Source organism: Peromyscus maniculatus, chromosome 2 (assembly GCF_049852395.1).
Source record: "Peromyscus maniculatus bairdii isolate BWxNUB_F1_BW_parent chromosome 2, HU_Pman_BW_mat_3.1, whole genome shotgun sequence".
NCBI classification, from domain to species: Eukaryota; Metazoa; Chordata; class Mammalia; order Rodentia; family Cricetidae; genus Peromyscus; species Peromyscus maniculatus.
In genome coordinates, this window is record NC_134853.1 from 26,744,160 (window position 1) to 26,762,371 (window position 18,212).

Genomic DNA, 18,212 nt, shown 5'->3' on the forward strand with positions numbered 1-18,212 from the left:
GCTGGTGGGAGTGCAAACTTCAACACCCACTTTGGAAATCAATATGGCAGTTTCTTAGAAAATTAGGAATCAATCTACCTCAAGACCCAGCTATACCACTCTTGGGCACATATCTAAATGATGCTCAATCATACTACAAGGATACTTGCTCAACTATGTTTATATCAGCTTTATTTGTAATAGACAGAACCTAGAAATAAGCTAGATGCTCCTCAACCGAAGAATGTATTAAAAAAATATGTACAATAGAGTATTACTCAGCTGTTAAAAACAATGACATTAGTAAATTTAAAGGCAAACGGATGGAACTAGAAAAAAATCATGCTGAGTGAGGTAACCCAAACCCAGAAAGACAAACATGTACTCACTCATAAGTAGATATTAGCTATAAAGTAAAGGATAAACATGCTATAATCCACAGACCCAGAGAGGCTAGGTGACAAGGAGGACCCAAGAGGGAACACATGGATCTCCCTGGTAAGGGGAAACAAAAGAGATCTCCTGGGTGGACTGGGAGTGGGTGGGGATGGGAACTGAGGGATCTGGTTGGTAGGTGGATGGAGGGGAAGAGAACTAAAAGAGATGTCTTGATGGGGGGGCATCGTGGGGTCAGGTAGAAATTTGATGCAAGGGAAACTCCCACGAATCTACAAGGATGACCCCAGCTAAGACTCCTAGCAATAGTGGATATGTAGCCTGAACTGGCCGTCTTCTGTGATCAGATTGGTGACTACCCTAATGATCATCAGAGAGCCTTTATCTAGTAACTGATGGAAACAGATGCAGAGACCCCCCAATAGGCCAAGCTCAGGGAATCCTGCGGAAGGAAGGAAGGAAGGAAGGAAGGAAGGAAGGGAGGGAGGGAGGGAGGGAGGGAGGGAGGGAGGGAGGAAGGAAGGAAGGAAGGAAGGAAGGAAGGAAGGAAGGAAGGAAGGAAGGAAGGAAGGAAGGAAGAATTGAACGAGCCAGAGTGGTCAAGGACATCACAAGAAAACCCACAGAATCAACTAACTGGGCTCATTGGAACTCAGAGTCTGAACCAACAACCAGGGAGCCTGCATGGGACTGGCCTAAACCTTCTACATACATGTGACAGTTGTATAGCTTGGTGTACTCATGGGACTCCCTAACAATGGGAACAGGGACTGTCCCTAATGCTTTGGCTGGCTCTTGGGAACCTACTCCTCATTCTGGTTGCCTTGCCCAGCCTGAATACAAGGGGAGGTGCTTAGTCTTACTCCAACTTGATATGCCATGCTTCATTGATACCTATGGGAGGCCTGCCCTTTTCTGAACAGAAACAGAAGAGGAATGCATTTGGGGGTAAGGCTGGGAGGAGAGGAAGGAAGGAAAACTGCAGTCAGGATGTAAAATAAATTAACTAATAATTTTTTAAAAGATGATCACAGGAAGGAACATCTGCTATTCACTCTATGATAAATTGGAAATCTGACTCTACTCAGGAGCTTACAATTCAGAGGACATGGGATCCACACGCCAATGCTATTGACCTGGAAGATCCAGTAAGTTACCTGTCTGTGTTAATGCACAACTCTCTTGAAAGGGAGCATGACTACGCACTGACCATTTTCTTGGAGGAACCAAGGATGGGAGCAGTTTGGTTACATGTCTACATTTCCTGCTTCATTTTTATAGAAATAAAGGGAATATATTTTTCCTTTATTAAGCAATCCATTAAATCAGTGGGACAAACTAGACTAAAGAAATTTTGAAGTAGTTTATATGTGTGCCACTTAATTTAGACCACCGAAACCATTCTAGCAGCAAGGAATCACATATTTCAAGATTGTGCCCAAGAACACTTTCGTGAACAGGAAGAAAAACATTTAAGATTGGGAGATGGGTTACCAGGGATTGAACCTAGGACCTCGCATGTTCCAGGCTCTATGAATTAGTTATATCTCTAGCCAGATTTGCATTCTTTAGTAAATGCATTTATTTATTCTGTGTGTGCGTGCGTGTGCGTGTGCACATGCCCATGCCATAGTACACACGTATAGGACAGAGGACAACTTGCAGGAGTCACTTCTCCCTTCTACCATATTGGTCCCAGGGATCAAAGTTGGGTCTTCAGGCTTGGGGGAAAGCACCTTTATCCACTGCACCATTTTGCCAGCCCCCTTGGTTTTATTTTGAAATAGGTCATTACTAAGCTGTCCAATCAGACCTGAATTGTCTCTGTGGCCCAAATAAGCCTGGAGTTTGCAATCTTATTTCCTTAATGTCTCAGGTAGTTTACAGGTCTCAGCCATGAGTCCTGGCTTACTTACATTGTTATTGTTGTTTAACTTCTGAACAGCTCAAGCATGTCCCCAACTCCTATTGGCATTACATGCACAATGTAATGTTAGCCTCTAAGCATTGTTTGCTACAAAAATGGTCATTTTATTTTCCATGTTTTTAAAAGACATTATACAACATGACTACTATGCACTGGCAATAATCACAAGGTACAAATAATTTATATGGAGGGTGTTTCTTTGACCAGACACCAGTTAACTATGCAATAAGACATTAAAATAAACAAACAAACAAAGTCAGCTACTTCCAAGTAAGGGCTTATTTTCCCTTCCCTGACTGATGTGGAAGACTCAGGGTCAGCAGATACTAATAATCTCTTTACCATTAGATAGCATTTGTAAACTCTTCCAACAGAAGGAATCATTAATTTTTATTACTTCTTTTTAAATCCACCTCAAATAATTACTTATAAATGATTTAACCTTCTAAATACTAATTAATGGTTAATAAATTAATACTTAAAGAATTAAATACTCCATTACTCACCTGGAGAAGAAGAGAGATGACGAACAGGTCTTGCTGGTTGAAGCGGTTTGCCAATCAATTTTTTGGTTTCCATTGTCATAAAGACCTTGAGGTTCCATACTTTAATAGGGAAAAACACATTTTTATCTTTTAGGCAAAATAATAAAGACCATTTATACCCTTTCCATATATGTAAACAACAATACTGATTTGAAAACATTAAAGTGGAAACACACATGAAACTCATTTAAAATATTCAACCTCCATACAGTCTTCACCACAGTTACACTATCCCTCTTTAAGGGACTTCCTCCTTCAATTTATGTGACTCTATTATCTTGTATTGTTTCCTATGTCTTTGGCTGCCTCTTCTAATTACTTTAACTGATTCCTCTTCTACTCTATAATTATAAATTTATGGATGATTACATTTAGCTTTAGTCCTATCAGCTAACTCATTGATATTCATATTTACAGCTATCCACATACACATGAAAATAATAATGTGATGTATACCTTAGCCTTTCTAGCCCGTTATTTTCATTTCTACATTACCATTGGGATGTCAATTAAACATCTCTAAAATGGAGTTAAGAGCTGTGGTATCAAAAATGTTCTTCTCCTGAAGTCTTTAATCATTAACTCCCTTAAACACCCTTTTACTAGACACACCCTCAGTTTGATGGTTTTAGTCACTCTGATTCCTGCCCATTTTTTTCTGCCAAAGATTCCTCATGTATTCTTATCTATTCTCTTAATTTCACAGCCCTGGCAGTCCTTGAACTCTCTCTGTAGACCAGGCTGGCCTCAAACTGCCTCTGCTTCCTGAGCGCTGGGATTAAAGCTATGCGCCACCACTGTCTGGCCATAGAAGTTCTTAACTGATCTCTCTGACCACCTTTTAAATAGACGTAAATGATTCCCACATGTGACCTTGTGACACCAAGAATATGTCTACATTATAACATTTAGAGTACATAACATTTAGAGGACATTATAGTATACTTTTTCTTCCGTACTAGACAAAAGTAGAAAATAGGTTCTTCTTAATGAAGAAACATTAATTCACCCAATATCCTCTGAAAAATATAAAATATGGATAAAGCAGGCTGTTCCTTGAGCAACTAGATAAATATTGTCATCTTTTGAACTGTGATCCTTTTGTATACACCTAAAGTTTAAAAACATGAGTATGTGACTAGTGGTACATGCCTGAAGGCTGTAACCACTACTGCTTGGATAATAAGGCAGGAGAATTGCAAGGCCACCCTAAACAACTTAACAACATCCTGTGTGAAAAATAAAAAAGTTAAAAATATCTTGGAATATATCTTAAGGGTAGATAGATATATTGCCTACCTTGCACAAGGATCTAGATTACCTGACACTACCAAAACAAAACAAATATATTGCCCACCAGTTAAAAATCTTCTGCACTAATAATAATAGAAGCAGGTTATATCCATGGTATGTATAACAAACCACTTTCGTACATATTATTATAAATAACTCTATACCATTTATAGAAGTCAGGAAGAGTGGTATACCCTGTAATCCTACCACTCAGAAAGCTGAGGCAAGTTAGAGGCCACATTGGGTCACCTAGTTAAATCCAAAGCCATCCTGAGCTACTTGGCTGGGTCTCAAAATTAATGATTTTTATGTAAGCATGCCTGGATTCATATCATGCCTCTAACACCTACCTATATGACAGTAGATAATAACCGTCGTACTCCCTCAGCTTGATGTAAATACTAAATAGTATAACTTACATAAATCACTGAGGAACGCTGTTGTTACATAATTCAGTAGAAGTTAATGTGTCATTCTCATTTTATAATTCAGGTATAGACAGAGAATATAATCACACAAGGTCAGCAGATTAGGAAGTGATGGCTAGGCTTTGCCCATGCTGGGGGACAATCTTCTATCCTTCCCACACTTAGGCTAAACTGCTCAGATTCTCAATAAGAAGCCTTTTTATGATTTCACAAAACATTTCTGTAACCTCTTCCAACCCCGTACTTATTACACACATTGCAACTACCTATTAATCAATGTTTAAATTTTTTGAGAATTTCATACACATATTCAATGTATATGATCATATCAATCCTCTCTACTCTCCTCCACTCTCAGTCCCTCACCAACTATTAAACTCCAGTTCTCCCTTTCAGGAACGCATCTCATGTGAGCCAACTCCTCTGTGAATGTGGATACTCACTAAGTTGTAGAATGAATGTTATTCTGTTTCACCGTAGATGCAAATCCAACTATGTCTCTAGACTCTTCACTCTACCTGCTGCTCTTCAACCAAAAGCCATTAATCTTTCTGGACCAAAAGCAAGGTGTTGCTATTTCCTCACAGAATATCTTCGAGTCTCAACACATAGCTTAAAGCAAAGTAGCTTTCAATGTTCTGATAAGTAGTAAAAAGTAAAATAATAATAATTCTGCTTTCCTTACCTTCCTTCTCCATTGGTCTATTCTTTCTGCTAAAATATAGCATGTAAATATATGTTTATTTGAATATACCAATAATTGGCTGAGGCCACAGGAACTGGATTTCAATTATCTTTTCATCCTATTATCTACAACATAATTAGTTTTAGTAAATAAACCAAAAAAACCTTTCTTATTATACTAAAATCTCCAAACATCTTCATAGTACATGGCTTCCTAAATTCTGGTGTACAGACCTTGCTTAACTTTAAACGGGTCATCAAAAATTAATTATGATCTGGAAGCCATATTTACATTTCCTCAAGCATAAGATATGATTACTAATTACTGTTTTGTCCTAAGAGATGCTCTCTCTTGTTTAAAAGTCTGGACATACATAATTCCAATATTACAATAATAAGTATACTCCTTAGTCATGCTAACTCATCTCAGAGTTAATTTTTCCTGAAGTGTGGGGAAAACCAACCAGTAGCCATCAGTGCCTGTCTTGCTTTCTTATATGAACTGGTGCTGTCTTAACACAGCAATTAGCCTTCCAAACAAATCAATACTGCATTTGTTCATGACACAACACTGATCTAACAGGAAGAAAAAACCCTCAAATATATATTGACTGTTTCCTATACGGAATATTTAAAATAAGGGTCAAAAGCCGTCTAATGTGAATTATTAACTATAATACGTATTTCTTCACTTCATGGTCATCCTAACAGTTCTGATGAGGACTCTAGTAATACCACACAGCAACTGTCCTCCCTGTTTCCCACATAAAACTAGTGAATCAGAACACAAAAGAATAGAAGACCTTGGCACACAGTTCCTTGTTTTCCATTGCTCAGCTGAAACTGAGCTGTAGACTGTGAAGTCTCTTCCAGCTGCTGAGCAAGGGAAATCCACAGTATTCAAACTGGGGAATTTCAAGAGTTGGGAGTTACAGATCTTGCAAAACACTAAACAGAAAATGAAAGCCCTTTTGGTACCACCTACCTTCCAGTTGGCAGTAGAAAAGAGACACCTACGACTTCCCATATATAAATTCACATCAATCAGGAAATTAGAAAATATGGTTGCACACATACTTTTTAATGTATGTTTTCTTTTAAAACCAAACTCGGTTTTCACAGACACACTGACATGATAGAGGATGATTTAGAAATCACGCTATCATCATTTATTAATTAGAGGGTTAAGTATTTACAAGATAACCACCACACACATCTGGGCTACGGATGCTAATCAAGAGAGGACTCCATGAACCACAATCCAAATTTCCATTAATTAAAAATAACAGAAGTTTAGCTGAACTACTAAGGTGGTGTATAAAATAACTTCAGTGTTTAATGCCTGTTTCATCCTAGAGCTTAACAGCTTCCTTGATGCTGCCAGCGCTACCCAGAATATGCATTTATCTCCTCGACTTTTACAAAGGACAGTAGCTGCAAAAGAAACAATCTCACTGATAACGTTGAGTAGCAAAGGGCAGGCCCCTAAGAAGGTTCTCTTTTAGAATGCAAATGTACAGTTTGTGACTTAGACCTCATTATATTTTTAAAAGATATTTTTAATTATGCCTCATTTGGCATAATATCTCAAAAATATTCATTTCTATTAATATATTCCTCAGAATGATTGCTAAATAGTTTCTTTCAAGTTTGGAAAATGTATCCTCTTGAAGGACCAGTTGCTTAGGAGTGAAATCAGTGGACTTACTAGCCCTATTAGTGAAGCACATTGTGGCTATTATTCCGCAGGTGCCAATACTAACTACATCCTCAGGTCCTTTCTTGTTTTGCAGAAGCTGTCCTCACCAATTCTGAGATTACAAATTAACTAGAATTTTCTAAAATAGAGTAGAATAAGCACGTAAACTGAAAAATTTGGATGCAATCTGTATAGAGTAGAGATGTTTTAAATTAAAACACCATTTCTTTAGCTATTACTACATCCTAAATACCTTACTTATGTTACTTCAACATTGAACTATACATTAACTGTTGAAATGATTAGTCCCACCTTACAGATGAGAAACATGAGGTTCAGAAACCCCAGTCCACAGAGTTAACCAATTCATCAGTCTCCAAAGTTGCTTAATTTGTTCAGACATGACTCCACTGTTAGATGCAATTATTTTATGTATTGATGAAAAAATTAACTAGGAGACGGCACATGCATGTATAAAGCCCTGGTGAATAAACTCTATATGCTAACACTTTCCATTTCCTCAATTATTTCATTACGACATGTTTTCCTCATACTAATCATAATTCAGAGTTTAAGATATATAGGGCTGGGTGTGTGGCTCGGGTGGTAAAGTACTCGCCTATCACGTATGAAGCACTTGATTTGATTGATCCCCAGCACTGCAAAAAACCTGGTATGATGGCTCACCCCTATAATCCCAGCACTTGGGATCAGGAATTCAAACTCATCCTTGGCTTCAGAGTGAATCAGAGACCAGCCACGGCTAGACACACTGAGCCCTAAATTAAAACCTCCCCTTTAAATTCTGGGCGTCTTGAGGATAAGGATGTATCTCAGCGGGAAAGCGCTACACTAGGATGTGTGAGGTGGAGTTTTAGTATAATTTAAAAACAAGATCACTTTTATTTACCTTCCGTATATATCTCATGTGAAAACTCGTTAAGATTTAAATTCAATTTCCTACTTCAAAATTCTACACTACAGAGTATCTCTTAAAACCAAACGCTGCTTGTTAAGACAACCAGTCCTGATAAAAAATAATAAATGAAAAGTAAGAAAACAAACAGGAACGGGAGACAGAATCTATTACTAGGTAGTTCAAAGAATTTTATATCCCATACATCTAACTGGACTATTTGGTTTTTAAAAAATCAAAAACTATCCAACAGCTACACGTAGCATCTTATTTTTCCGCACTTTCTCTAAAAAAACCCAGGGGGGTGGGCGACAAAAGAGTTTTTTGTTGCTGTTTGTTTTATGTTTGGGATTTTGGTTTTGTCTGTTTTAGTGTCTGTCAATAAAAGACACAGTTTAACGAATCGCTGAGCCAGGATGTCCAGGCAACAGGTGTGTGCCGAGCAGCCCGGACCTTCTCTCCAGCGGGCACCTGCGGGCGGGCGGGCGGGCGAGCACCGAGGCTCCGGGGCTGTCGCGGCCTCCGCTCCCCGTGCCCGCTCCTCCGCGGTGCCCGCAGCCCACCCGGAGCCCGGGCTCTGCGGGCGGCCTCCCCTCACCTACCGCCTCAAGACCCGGGAGGGTTTCCGGCGCGGCGTCGCGGCGCTCAGCCCAGACACGGCGGCCGAGCGCCCGGCTGCCGTCGGGGAACGGCTCCCGCCGCGAGTCGGCTGGGCTCGCGGCCTGGGGCGCCGCGGCAGCGGGCAGGGGGCGGGGCGCGGGCGCGGGCCCGGGCGGGCGGGGCCCCGGGGCCAGGACCGTTAAACCGGCGGCGCGCGCGTCCGGGGCCGCGCCGGGGGCGGCGCGCGCAGGCGGGGCGGGCGAGCGGCGACCTCCTCCTCCTCGGGCAGGTGCGGACCGGCGGGGCGGGCGAGCTTGCCCTGGACGGGGCGCGCCCGCCTGGACCGCCTCGGGCACCCAAGTCCTCAGCCCCACCGTCGCGGGACCGTCCGGCAGGGCCGTCTGCGCTGCGTGGAGCCCGAGGGTGGGGCCCCGGCCGCCTCTGTGAGGGAGGCCGCCTCTGTGAGCAAAGCCGCCTCTGTGAGGGGGGCCAACCCAGGGAGGGACGCGGGGTCCGGGGGGTGGGTGCCGCGTCTGTGACCCAAGCTCTGGAGCAGGCGCCCGAATCCTTTTTTTCTTTCTTTCTGTGTAAAGGGTATGTCCTCTGGGTTCCAGCTGTCGACAAGGAGGGTGGTGGAGAAATGGTGCCCATCCAGCAGGAATACATATTTTCACCGTGTTTTCTGGTTCTTGTGACCGAAAGAGCACTGGCACAAACTAAAGAAGAGGATCTGTGTGGGCTCACAGTGTGAGGCTATAGACTGTCCCACCGGTGAAGAAGGTGCGGCAAGAGCGTGAAGCAGCTGGTCACAGCCAATCCATAGTCAAAAGCAGCTCACTTCGCCCCATTCAGGCAGTCCTGCAAGCCCTACCCATTTATAATGCTCCTTTTCTCACCTGAACCCAGTCTGGAGACTCCCTCACAGACCTATCGTGAGGTTTGTTGCCTGGATGACTCCAGATCCAATAGAGTTGACAACATCCCACTCAGCAGATTACAGCCCTGAAAAGATCAAAATTAGTTAACGAAACTCAGTCCAAATCCATTCTTTTCCACCTTTCCGTTCTCATCAACTTTTTTCACTGCCATCTCAGCGTGTCCATAGGCCTGTGCTGAAGGACGTGTGTCTGAGTGTGTGTGTGTGTGTGTGTGTGTGTGTGTGTGTGAGAGAGAGAGAGAGAGAGAGAGAGAGAGAGAGAGAGAGAGAGAGAGAGAGAGAGAGAGAGAGAGAGAGAGAGAGAGAGAGAACAGCCCTCACAGGGCTTTACACAAAGCGTTCTGTGGGTCTGGTACTGGAACACAACACTTAGGTTGGGAGTCCAGTAGAAACATGCCAAAGCTGACGCTTAGGCCCAGGTCAAAGTTTTCTGAGAAGGTAATGCTTCCGTGTTGTCAGTTACCTGGAAGAAACGTGAGAGAAAGTACAAAGAGAGAGGAAAATGTTTTTTAGCGCAGAGTAAGCAGAGGTGGATGAAGAGGAAAATGAAACATTAAACCAGACTTTGAGGCTTTATTTAATGGTCTATCTTTAAGTGACAGAAAAATGACATGATCAAAATTGATTATTTAAAGACCATTCTAACAGTGTTGTGGAGGGTAGATGTTCTGGGAAGAGGCAGACACAGCAACACAAGTCATTTGAAGAAATTTACCAACACTGCAAGAAAAAAGAAACGAGACACCTGCATTAAGTATGGGAGAAGGGAGATCTTAAGAGAGCAGTGAAGTTATTGCCAGTCTCAGAGGGGACTGAGACACTAGGGTGTCTTGGATATCTGATAGAGGATGAACTGAGTCAATGGTGGTGGAATATATATGTATGTATGGAATACAAGAAGTAGGCCTGGGAAAGGAAGAGTTTGAGACTTACATGTGAGATTATAATGGGAAGTTTAGTTTGTAATATCAAAAGCTGCAGAAAATGTATACTGTATGCATACACACATACTTCATGGGCATTATAAATTGGAGAATTAGGAAAATATGTTTAAGAAAAACTTGCACATTTCAGAAGGAAGCATTTAGGGGGAAAAACCTCAAAAGGTAAAACAACTTCCAAAGGAAATGAGACTTGGGGGGCAAGTCAATGTTTGACAGGAGTGGGGTACTGAAGGATGGTCATCTAGGCTTGAGTGTCAGTAGAGAACAAGCAAGGGGTTTTAGGTAGAACAGCCTGGGGAGAAAATTGTTATTTGCCATATTCTAGAAACTGAGGTAAGGCTGGTATAATTGGACTACAGAAAACAAAACGATAATGTTGACAAGTTTAGAGAATGGGAAAAGCCAAAAATCAGTGTTTTGTGCATGGTTTTAAGGGAATTGAATTTTATTTTAAAGCTCTCGGAAACAAAGATCTTGATCTGGAATGTGATATATGGCTTACCACTTTAAAAGATATGAAAGTCTATAACACTTCTGTTGTGGAATTAACTAGAGGTGTGTTACTTTTGCTTATGCTGTGGAATCTTTAACTGTGTAACGGTGTGTTACATTTGTTTATACTGCTTTTGTTTAATTATGAAAAGATGTGTGGCTGTTTCACTTTGTCTGCCTAAGGCACCTGATTGGTCTAATAAAAAGCTGAATTGCAGAGAAAGGATAGGTGGAGCTGGCGGTCAGAGAGAATAAGTAGGAGGACAAATCTTGGCTCAAGAAAACAAGAGGAAGAAGAGAGGAGAAAACAAGGAAGAAAGAGGGGGAGATGCCAGGGGCCAGCCAGGCAGCTGCCAGACAGACAGACATAGACTCAGCAGGAAAGTAAGCTATAAAGACAGAAAGGTAAAAATCCCCAAGGCAAAAGGTGGATGAAAAGAAACAGGTTAATTTATAAAAGCTAGCAGGAAATAAGAGCTAAGACAAAACCAAGCATCCATAACTAATATTAAGTCTCTGTGTCATGATTCGGGAGCTGGTTGATGGCCCACAAAGAAAATAGCTGGTTCAAACGTCTATGTACAATCAATGCATTGCTAGTTATCTTGGTGTAGAAATAGGTTTGAGGAACACTCTTTACCATCCACTGACAGTATCTCACTTGGCATCAAAGGTTAAAGTTCAGGTCAGGTAATGGATTTATCCTGATAAAAATGTGGCTTACAACGTAGCACTAGAAGTTATGGGCAGTACAGACAACATATCCTCCAACCCCCATGTAGAAAACTGTAGATAGAGTATTCAATTTTCATCCATTTATTCAAAATATTTTTTCATAAATACATTAAACAATGTATAACTTTATATGCATCTTACAATAAAATTTTTAATTATATTACATGAAATCCATAGAAATTTTTGTGACAAAAATGTTAATTGCAAGATATTTTCATGTAAAACTAGGATCATTAATTTATTGAGAAGATTAATTTTTAAATGCTATTAAGAGACTCCTGAATTATTTTCATAATTGATGAAAATGAGCCATGCAATGGTGTTGACCCTTTTTAAAAAATCCTTATTGCTGTGGCATGAGAGATAACTATAGTCTAAAATTCAAAATATCCACCATGAAACCTTGACAACAAACAAATGGCTCCAACTAAATGAGTAAGGTTTGTTATTGGCCCTGAACTGGAATGAGCCAGGTAAGGAGACAGAGACCTATAACCTGAACATTTAGGAGGCTGAAACAAGATGACCCTGAGTTTGAGCCCAAATGGGGCTGCACGGTGAGAGTCTGTCTCAAACATAACCATAGAATTGCATTGCCCTGAAATCTCAGAGCTCACAAAACTCGTGACAGGTTTCACCGAATTTAGCAGTACTAAAAATTGATATTATAGTTAACAAACTGTGAAACTGAAATAAAATTTCAATAATTTAAAAAATGTTTGAAGAGATATCAATTTTGTTCATATTAAACAATGTATTACCAAAATAGTGTTGCAAATGATAGAGTAATATATATATGCATATATAAATTTTAAAATATAAAGCATTGTGGAAGATAATTAAATATTTTCTGAAATAATTTTTCTGGTATCTGTCATCCTTTCCACCAAGAAGCTATTTACAGTCAATAGTTGCTGGGAGAGGGAAAATCTGTTTTCTTCGCAGTGGGGTGACACTGGACATTCCAGGGTGCACTGTTTTGGTTTCTGGGTTTTTTGAGTTTTTTTGGGGGGGTGGTTTTGTTTTGTTTTTTGCTTGTGTTGTTTAGCTTGGTTGGGTTTTGGCTAGAATATTTTTTGAAGAGACAAAAAGAATATGAACTTAGATGGATGGAGAGTTGGGGAGGACTTGGGGGAGAGGAAAGAATATGCTCAAAATACATAGTACTAAAAAATTTTAATGAACAAATTAAATTTAAAAAGGATATAAAATATATTAATCAGACTATTCCAGAAATAATTTATAAGGTTTAAATTGTATGTTCTCAGTAATTTGATGGATTCTTGCACTGCTGAATCATTCATTCCTCTGTCCATTGTATTAATTTGGTATATATTACATGCCCTTTAATTATTTCATAGCTATCTCAGTGGCTAGATTGATAAGACAGTTGCCTTTATATTCAAGTGAGTATTATTTTACCAATAATGTTCCCAAAGCCCAAGAGCAATGATTCTGGAATTTTTATAATAGCATGTTCCTCCATTCTGTTTTCTGAATAGCTGTTAGTAGTAATCTCTTACTGTGTATTAATATCGTCATAGGTATGTATTTATAAGAAGAACATAGTGTATAGATAGGGTTCAGCACTATTCACAGTTTCAGACATCCACAAGGAATCTGGGACAGAGCACAGAACCTGCACAGATACAGGGGTAGAATTGCATCAGTGTGCTAAATATTTGAATCCATCAACTTAGGAAGAAAGTTTTGATGGCGGACACATATTAAATGCTAGAAATTAAGAATACAAACTGAGATGGGGGAAAGACTAGGGTTGCTGAAGCACATTTAACAAGAAGAGAAATGGTAGTCATTAGTAATGTGTCAATAGTGTCCATGGACTAACAAAGTAGAGGTTGGCATATGTAGTGGAAGTGTTCACATGGAAACAACGTGTTACAAAGAAAGACACTGTTGGAGGGTCAGAGGAATAAAAGGCCCAGGGAAGGGCTCATAGGGCAAGTGGGCCTAAGGAGACTTTTCCAACATGAAACGTTTTATCCATTGGAAAGCTATACTCCTTGCAATGACAAGACAAACACCAAGAGATACATATTATTTCATTATTATGTGATATATTAGTATATAATATTAATGGTATGTATTATTTAATGATTAAATATTTATGTTACACACATATAAATGAAACAAATCAATACAAATATTTAATGATTAAATATATATTTATATGTTACACACATATTTATAAATGAAACATTAATCAATACAAATAACAGCAATTCAATCCCACAGAAGCATAAATACAAGTGACTGCTTTGTAGATGAAGGATCTCTTATTCTTTTATAAGGATACCAAAAGGCATTAAAAGATTTTAGGTTCATTGTGATAATTTGGAAAGTGGCAATATGGGAAAGAAATTGGGAAAATGGTAGGAAGGACACAAGGTAAGAGAGGTAGACGTTTTTACAGTCACCCAGGTAAGATATTAGAGAGCTTTGCACAGACAGTAGTGTTCATGAAGAAAGAAAAGTGCATGTGGCTGAGATTTAAAAACCTGATAGAATGTAGATGGTATGAGAATGAGACATGAACAGTTGGCAAAACTAACTATTGACGTGGGCACCCTGTTGAATATAGAAATCAAGTTGTGTGGTTCCTCTGAGGAGGCACAGGAATCGGCTATAAAGGGAAAGATATCTAGAATGGAAGGGAACAGGACTAATGTTCCAACAGAAGCAAAGAACTGTGAGTCTAGAGCCCAGATGCTGAAGCTACAGGCTGGAACCCACACAGGGTCGCATAGCTAAATGTGGGGCTGAAAACAACAAGAGTAAAAGGTCTTTGAATGCACAATGACGAAAAATTCCTTCTTAATGAAGCATAGTCTGAGGTGTATCCACCAGTACTCACCCATGTTGAATATATAGCTTTATGTTATATAGAACTATCGAGTTCTGAACACACAGTATGTGCACCCTTCATGCCCTCAAGCCACATGTCAATGAACAAGACTGTTGTGTATGCTTCGAATTGTAGTTCTTTTACTGTATGGAAAAGTTCCCTGCTCTGGGGGACTGGAGAGATGGTTCAGCAGTTAACACCAACTGCCCTTGCAGAGGACCTGGGCTCAGTTCCCATCACCCATCACCTACAGCAGGTGATTCACAACTGCCTGTAACTTCAGATTCATATCTGACACTCAGGTCTTGCCAAGCCCTGGCACTCAGATGCACAAACTTACACAAAACATACACATAAAAGTAATACTAAAGTTTTCTGCTCTATGTAAACCATGGTTAGGCTGCATAAAACATGGACCTTTAATATTTCCCTAGCTCCATTCCTCAGCATGTATCGAATTCATATTTTTAATTATATCACATTATAATATTTGATTTTCAGTTTTGAGTTGCTGAAATGAGTCTCATAGATTATTCACAGGCTGGGGAGGTGACTTAGTGGATAAAAGCACTTGTTTTGTAAACATGAGGGCCTAATTTTAGATCCTTCGGAGTCACATAGAAGCCAGGAGTTGCCGAGGGCTCCTTTAACTCCTGCACAGGGTTATGAGGGAGTCGGAGACTGCTAGCCCTTGCTGACTCAGCCAAACAATACAAATTCCATGTTCAGTGAGAGACCCTGTCTCAAAGGGATAAGGTGGGGAATGAAAGAGCAAGACACTTGACACTCTTCTCTATCCTGTGTGTCATAGGTGCACACACCTGTACACATGCATACTACAGACATACAAATCAACATTTTGTCTTTATATTAGAATAAAATTGACCATTTTTAAAATGACTCTAAACTCAACTCTTAAAATATTGAGGGTGTTCTGTGCCATGCGTTGTCAAATATTCAAGTTTTAATTTTTTATGTAAAAATAATCACATGTATCCCATTTAGTATATAAATTTGCTTTCATCATTAATGAATGGTAAATTTTTATGTGTGCCAAAATCAAATTCTACATGTTTTATTGTCAGTAAATGTTTTATTTGCATGACTATTTTATATGCGTATATACTTAGTGTCATGAAAACTTCTCAGGAGAAAAGGATTCATGAATGGCAAAAGTCTAAGAGGCACTGATCTAGACTACAGTACTGTTAGATGATTCACATTTAACATGGTGCCATGTGATAAGATTGAAAAACACATTCTGAAATCTCCATTGATAATGAAGATGTGAAGAGAGACTTGTGGTGGATGGCAAGTGGTAAGCAGAGAGGAAGCTACATGTAATGAGTAAAGCGGGTATGATTGAAGAAACCAGAAGAAAAGCCTTACCCAGACTAAGGAGTTCTCCACACACGTCCTGTTACAAAAGTCTGAAAAGTCTGAAAAGCTTGCTCAAATGTGCAATATCTAAAGCCAAAGGTATATGGAAATACCAGACATCCCAAGGTTTTAAGAAAATGTTATTGATACACTAGGAAACTTTGAATAGTTTTAAGATTTTTTAAAATGTGTGTGTGTGTGTGTGTGTGTGTGTGTGTGTGTGTGTGTGTGTTCACTAGCACATGCATGTACACACAAGCATGTGGGTGTCCTCAGAGGGCAGAATAGGGTGCTGGATCTCTGCTAGCCGTAACTACAGGTGCTTATGAGTTGCAAAATGTGGGTGAGTGCTGGAAATGGAACTCCAGAACTTTATAAGAGTTAATGCTTGCCTGGCATTGTGATGCACACCTTTAATCCCAGCACTCAGGAGGCAGAGGCAGGTGGATATCTATGAATTTGAAGCCAACCTGGTCTACAGAGTGAGATCCAGGACAGCCAGGGCTGTTTACCCAGAGAAAGTATATCTCAAAAAACAAAACAAAACAGTTAAGGATCTTAACCACCAAGACTTCCAACTCCTTTTTACAGTTTAAATCCAAACACACAAACAGGAATAGACCACTTGGAATATTCAAAAACTCAACATAAGCAAATCCTGTTAGAAAGCTACTTCAGGCAACTCTTGACAAAACCAGGGCTCCAGCAGATGAAACCCCTCACCTGCCAGGGGCAAGCTGTATGTCCTTCACAGGTCTTCAGACATACCTGACACATTACTGAGAGGCAACCTTCAAAAGAAGTAGACTTGGTTTGGTTTTGTTTTTTCACTTTTTCTAAAGTATTTCACTTCAAGCCATGCACATTTAGCAAAACAAAGAGCATAAAATGTAAATTTATGAGTCAGCATGTAAAATGAATTGAAAACCTTTTACAAACTATTATGTAACCATTTTAATTAGCATTACAAGAATAAAACTAAGTTATTTAAGGCTCAACTCATGTCAGTTTTCTCATTTAATAATATTCCTACTCACTCTTCCTATTATGTTAGTTATTGAAATGAAAATATATAAAATAAATTGATATTGATTCAGTTGTATATTTCAAATTCATAGATTTTTGAACTATTATTTTGGGATAACTACTTTCATTAAACACTCCTATTAATTTTGATAAAAAGGGACATAAAGCCCAAAAGTCATTAACTACAAAGTGAGGCACAGTAAAATCCCATACAGTAGCTGGGCAGTGGTGGCACACATCGTTAATCCCAGCACTCGAGAGGCAGAGCAGGAGTTTGAGGCCAGCCTGGTCTACCAAGTGAGATCCAGGACAGCTAGGGCTATGCAGAGAAACCCAGTCTCAAACCATCCCCCTCCAAAAAAATCTCATACAGTAGAAGACAGATGAGCTTTGAAAGCAGACCAACTGATGCCAGCCAGGACTATCACTTAGTGGCCTTCAACAACTCAACCTCTTCAGAATCACATGTGTATGACGGACAGTTAATGTATGTATACATACATATACACATATATAACACTCAACACTAGGGCTTACTTCATTGCTTGTTACATATATACCTATGTGCATACGCCAGAGCATACACACAGTAGCTGAAAATGTTGGCTTTATAGCAATTATGTGGATTCTGAACATGAAAATGGCCATAGCATTTCACAATGGCATAGGCAACCAAATACAGCCATGCCAAAACTAAAGAATTATATTAGTTACTCAAATACAATTAGAAGTTTTTCCATATCAGGAAATTGGGAGGGGGGGTTCAATCTGGTGTACAGTATTTTAAACGGAGTAATCTAAAAACATACCAGAATGACCTAGCAATGACTGTTTTGAATGCAGATTGTTTGACTCTGGGAGAGCATGTCCATGTTCTCTGTAGAACAGAAGCATAGTCCCCTCCTAGGCACCTGTAAGTACACAACATGTTTTGAAACTCTAGCACAGTACCTGGCCCACATCATTATTAGAATCTTTTATACCTTTTTTTTATAAATATAAATTTTTTTATTTTTGTCATTTGATGTATATTTTTATTAAGAAATTTTTTATTCAATTTACACACCAACCACAGATCTCCCTCTCTTCCCTCCCCCAACCTCCCAGGCTCCCCACCCCACTCCCATAAACCACCCCCTATTCCCTCCTCGGAAGTAAGATAGATTTCTTTATTCTAAAATAACAGGGATATTCACAAAAGATGGTCAAAAATACCTAACCAGGACTGGTGAGATGGCTCGGCGGGGAGAAAAGTTGGCTGCACAAACCAGACCACCTGAGCCGATCCACAGAATAATGAAGGCAAGAATCAGCTTCCAAAAGTTTCCATAACCTACCACATACATCATGGCACATGAAATAATG

The 18,212-nt window shown here is 39.7% G+C and overlaps 2 protein-coding genes across 2 annotated transcripts in view; one reads left to right on the plus strand and one right to left on the minus strand.

The window, feature by feature from the left end:
* C2H8orf88 (chromosome 2 C8orf88 homolog) overlaps positions 1-8,610 on the minus strand; it is a 26,147-nt gene extending 17,537 nt beyond the window's left edge. Inside the window, exons 1-2 of the mRNA XM_076563869.1 lie at positions 8,470-8,610; positions 2,809-2,907 (exon numbers count right to left, since the gene is read on the minus strand). Coding sequence (XP_076419984.1) covers positions 2,809-2,887 — 79 coding nt within the window. The 5' untranslated portion in view covers positions 2,888-2,907; positions 8,470-8,610. The remainder of the gene's footprint in view (positions 1-2,808; positions 2,908-8,469) is intronic.
* Positions 7,630-9,497, plus strand: LOC121827154 (uncharacterized). Its single transcript, XM_076563497.1, has 3 exons — positions 7,630-7,692; positions 8,256-8,946; positions 9,061-9,497. The coding sequence occupies exons 1-3, from the start codon at positions 7,630-7,632 to the stop codon at positions 9,216-9,218; spliced, it is 912 nt and encodes a 303-aa protein (XP_076419612.1). The 3' UTR covers positions 9,219-9,497.
* Positions 9,498-18,212: the final 8,715 nt, after the last annotated feature.

Excerpts from the sequence above, each read along its gene's own strand:
- LOC121827154 (XM_076563497.1), top strand. The coding sequence starts at position 7,630 with ATGGCTCACCCCTATAATCCCAGCACTTGGGATCAGGAATTCAAACTC. Across the intron at positions 7,693-8,255 it reads AACTCATCCTTGGCTTCAGA|ACACAGTTTAACGAATCGCT; the intron begins GTGAATCAGAGA and ends TGTCAATAAAAG. Across the intron at positions 8,947-9,060 it reads CTGTGAGCAAAGCCGCCTCT|GGTATGTCCTCTGGGTTCCA; the intron begins GTGAGGGGGGCC and ends TTCTGTGTAAAG.